We start from the raw sequence: 3,203 nt of genomic DNA on the forward strand, positions 1-3,203 counted from the left end.
AAAGAAGACGCCGCTTTTTAGGGGGCCTTCAGCCTTCAGAAGACCTGTCGGGAAAGACAGTTAGTTCTTTTTATGATAATATGCCATAGAATGTAGGCCTCCTGCCCCAAAAATTCTCCCAACTTTTTGTCCTATAAAATCGTGCAAAGTTTGTCAAAAAACATGAAACAAGTTAGCAATATAGCTTCCAAACTTGAGCTCATCCTTTGGGTGGAGGTGGCTTTCTTAGTTTTCTTAGGAAGGAGACTTTTTGAGGCTAAGCCTGTAAAGAAGCCGGAAAAGTCATGAATTTTAAATGCTTGTTCCAAAGTCAAGGATGAACCCTTGTCACCATTTGCCTGCCAGATGGCCTTCAGCCAACCAAAAACATGCGTTGAATATCAAGACCGCGCTCTATTTGATAATTGCGCTCGAGCCCAAAAAAATGTGCAATTCCTTCCATCCCAAATTACTTTGGCATATTATGCGTCCATTCACAGAATCGCTTAGCGACCCGCCCGCCCCGGACTGGTTCACTTCACCTTCAACTGAGACCGTTCCGATTATACCCGAGAAAGAATTCAACCTCTAGCAGCATTTCAAGAAAATTGATGAACTCCAAGTTGGTCTTTGTGTGGGACTTTGATATCCGATTCTGTGTTTGTTTCAGATGCTCTGCTGGAGGTCATCGATAGCGACGGAAGACCCATGAAAACTCAATACTACAATCCCGGATCCGAGATCGAATTGACTTGTGTGGTTCGAAGTCGAGCCAACTGGTCCACCAACGTGGAGTGGCTCAAGGACGGCCAAGTCCTGGATCTCAATCACAGACCTTCTGTCAGGTTAGCAAACAAACAAAACCCGTTCCTGGGGATCATGGGGCATTCCCCCCCATCAGGTTTTATTATGCAGATCAGCGTAGTCTTAAAGGTGATTGATCACATGGTGAAAAATGCTTGCATGAAGATTTAGCCGACGGTGGCTACAGTACTGAAGAGAGCACTGCCCAAGGCTGCCGCCCCTCCCAAGGCTAAGGCTGGCAAAATAATCCGGCCCAAACCACCTCCACCTCCTCGGCGACGTCCGCCTCCTCGACGACGACCACCTCCTCTAGATCGACGTCGAGAGGAGCGTTGATATCCGCGAGATCTCGGAGTCCGATGATGAACAGGTTGGGGATGATGGTGGGAGTGCGAGGGTTGTCGATACGATTGTGAGGGTTGGCTATGATGACTGGTATAGGAGGTGGTTTGGGTTTGGCGCCAGGGGGATCGTTTGTACAAGAAATGATCGTCTCTGGAATTTGAGGGTCAAGTGTCAATCAAGTCACATTGGGGAATAATCATTGATGTTTTGTTGTGACGGATCCCTTACCTTAAGTTGTCAATTGATAGGTGAGCATCGCTCTCAACCAGATCGGAATAGGCGGCATGACTCTTGGCATGTGATGCGAATATGGCCAAGATAATCCAAAGCAATGCAAATCTGGAGCAAACTCCTGTCATCGTGAAGAGAAACGAGTTACTAGGAATGATTGGAAAAAGAGCATTGCTTTAAATACCTTTGGTGAAACATCCCGAGAGTTCTGAGCATGGTTTGTCATCTACATAGTTGCGTACTTGCTGGAATCTCATAACCACAAAAGTCGTACACATTTACCTTTCAAGCATGACAATTACGGAGAGAAAGACACAAAAGAGACTTCCAACCCGGATCTTCTTTGATTTGCATTAATCTTAATAAACTTGTGAACACCCGTGAATTTCTTGCCTTGGTTTAAATGGGAATGGCAAAATCGAATACATGAAGGATACGGAAATATGTGGATGAGTCAGTGATCACAATAGATTGATTCTGAAATAAGTCAATGTTTATGCTTTGGAAATACTCTTATATGTCTCGCCACAAATGTAATAATCTCTATTGCACAAAGTCTCTTCCAATTTGGACCACAGGTTCTAAATCAACCTCAAAAATATCTAAAAAAAAGCTCTTGCAATTGTCAAAACCTATGAGTATTCACATCCCTTTTAATAAATTTACCATTCAGCCTTAACTTCCTAAGCTCATCAAAACAGAGAGACAATTCAGCTCATCGTCATTTTTTTATCTCAAAGAAAAATGAATGCAACACTCATCAAAAGAGTTCAGTGAATTGTGTCCATGGTTATGCTTTGATTTGAAGATGAGAACAAATTACACTGCCTGTCCCATTAAGCTCAAAACAATGGGAATAGATGTGCGTTGCTTCAGGGTTTATCGAAGTTGTAGTTGTATGTACACTAAAGCCATAACACAAAAATCTGGTCCACACAATATCGTAGTCCCAGGGCGAACCTCGAATGGAACCTCAAAAGACCAACTTGAACCAGAGTGGCACGTTCCGACCATTTCCGAGGTTGCTTCTCAAACCCGTTTGGCCTCAATTGAAGGCGGAATTATGCAATTCAGAACATATTCGCACATAGTGTACTCTACGTACAATCCCATTCCCATAGTTCTGTATTTGAACTCTTTTTCTTGCAGCATTGGCACTCAAGTGGAAGCCAAGCATGTCCTAAGTCGGCTCTGGATCGGTGGAGCCTCGGCTAGTGATACTGGTAACTACACGTGTACCATACCCAAGTATTCGCCAGATGCCTTCCCCAGGGCCCGGGTCAAGGTCCACGTTGTTGACGGTAAGGTTGGAGTGACACCTTCCTTCAGGCTTTAGTTTAGTGAAATGGATTTTACAGTTACAATGGCAACCGATTTCTAGCCGTTTTTTTTTCGAGTTCAAATGTCAAAAATGGTCACACGAGGCTTTTCAAAACCATTGTAACCATTTAGCAACAACGTAATGTATCCTAAAATCCAGTGTTCATTACTTAATGTGGTCTCTGAGGTTAAAGGCACCTTCTCGATGAAAAGCAATGAGTCCTGTACATGTCGCCGAAAATGTGGCAAAAGCGGCTATTACATCATTGCCATTTTCATCGATTTTTAAGTTAGGAATTCCTCGTACATTGTGAGTGGATGGCTAAATTCGAATAGAACTGGGTGAAAAAATGATATCATTAGGCATTTAGGCTAGCGACTATTAAACTAACATGAGAGGCTGTTTTAACTCCAGGGTTAGGAACTCTCACAATGATATTGCTCAATCCTATTGTGTTTTCAAAGTTATGCTAAGCTTTGAACGATTTTAGAAATGTATAAATACAAGCATATGACGAAAAAAA

At 42.9% G+C, this 3,203-nt stretch overlaps 2 protein-coding genes across 2 annotated transcripts in view; one reads left to right on the top strand and one right to left on the bottom strand.

The window, feature by feature from the left end:
- Nucleotides 1-2,660, top strand: part of LOC131885414 (uncharacterized) — a gene marked incomplete at its 3' end in the record, with an annotated part of 5,460 nt that extends 2,800 nt beyond the window's left edge. The window contains 2 exon segments of the mRNA XM_059233445.1: nt 650-824; nt 2,509-2,660. Of these exon segments, the coding sequence (XP_059089428.1) occupies nt 688-824; nt 2,509-2,660 (289 nt within the window).
- On the bottom strand, nt 847-1,529 carry LOC131885413 (uncharacterized). The gene is made up of 2 exons (XM_059233444.1): nt 1,357-1,529; nt 847-1,278 (listed from the first exon to the last, which is right to left on the bottom strand). The coding sequence occupies exons 1-2, from the start codon at nt 1,485-1,487 to the stop codon at nt 951-953; spliced, it is 459 nt and encodes a 152-aa protein (XP_059089427.1). The 5' UTR covers nt 1,488-1,529; the 3' UTR covers nt 847-950.
- Nucleotides 2,661-3,203: the final 543 nt, after the last annotated feature.

The sequence above is a fragment of the Tigriopus californicus genome, chromosome 8 (genome assembly GCF_007210705.1).
Source record: "Tigriopus californicus strain San Diego chromosome 8, Tcal_SD_v2.1, whole genome shotgun sequence".
NCBI lineage: Eukaryota > Metazoa > Arthropoda > Copepoda > Harpacticoida > Harpacticidae > Tigriopus > Tigriopus californicus.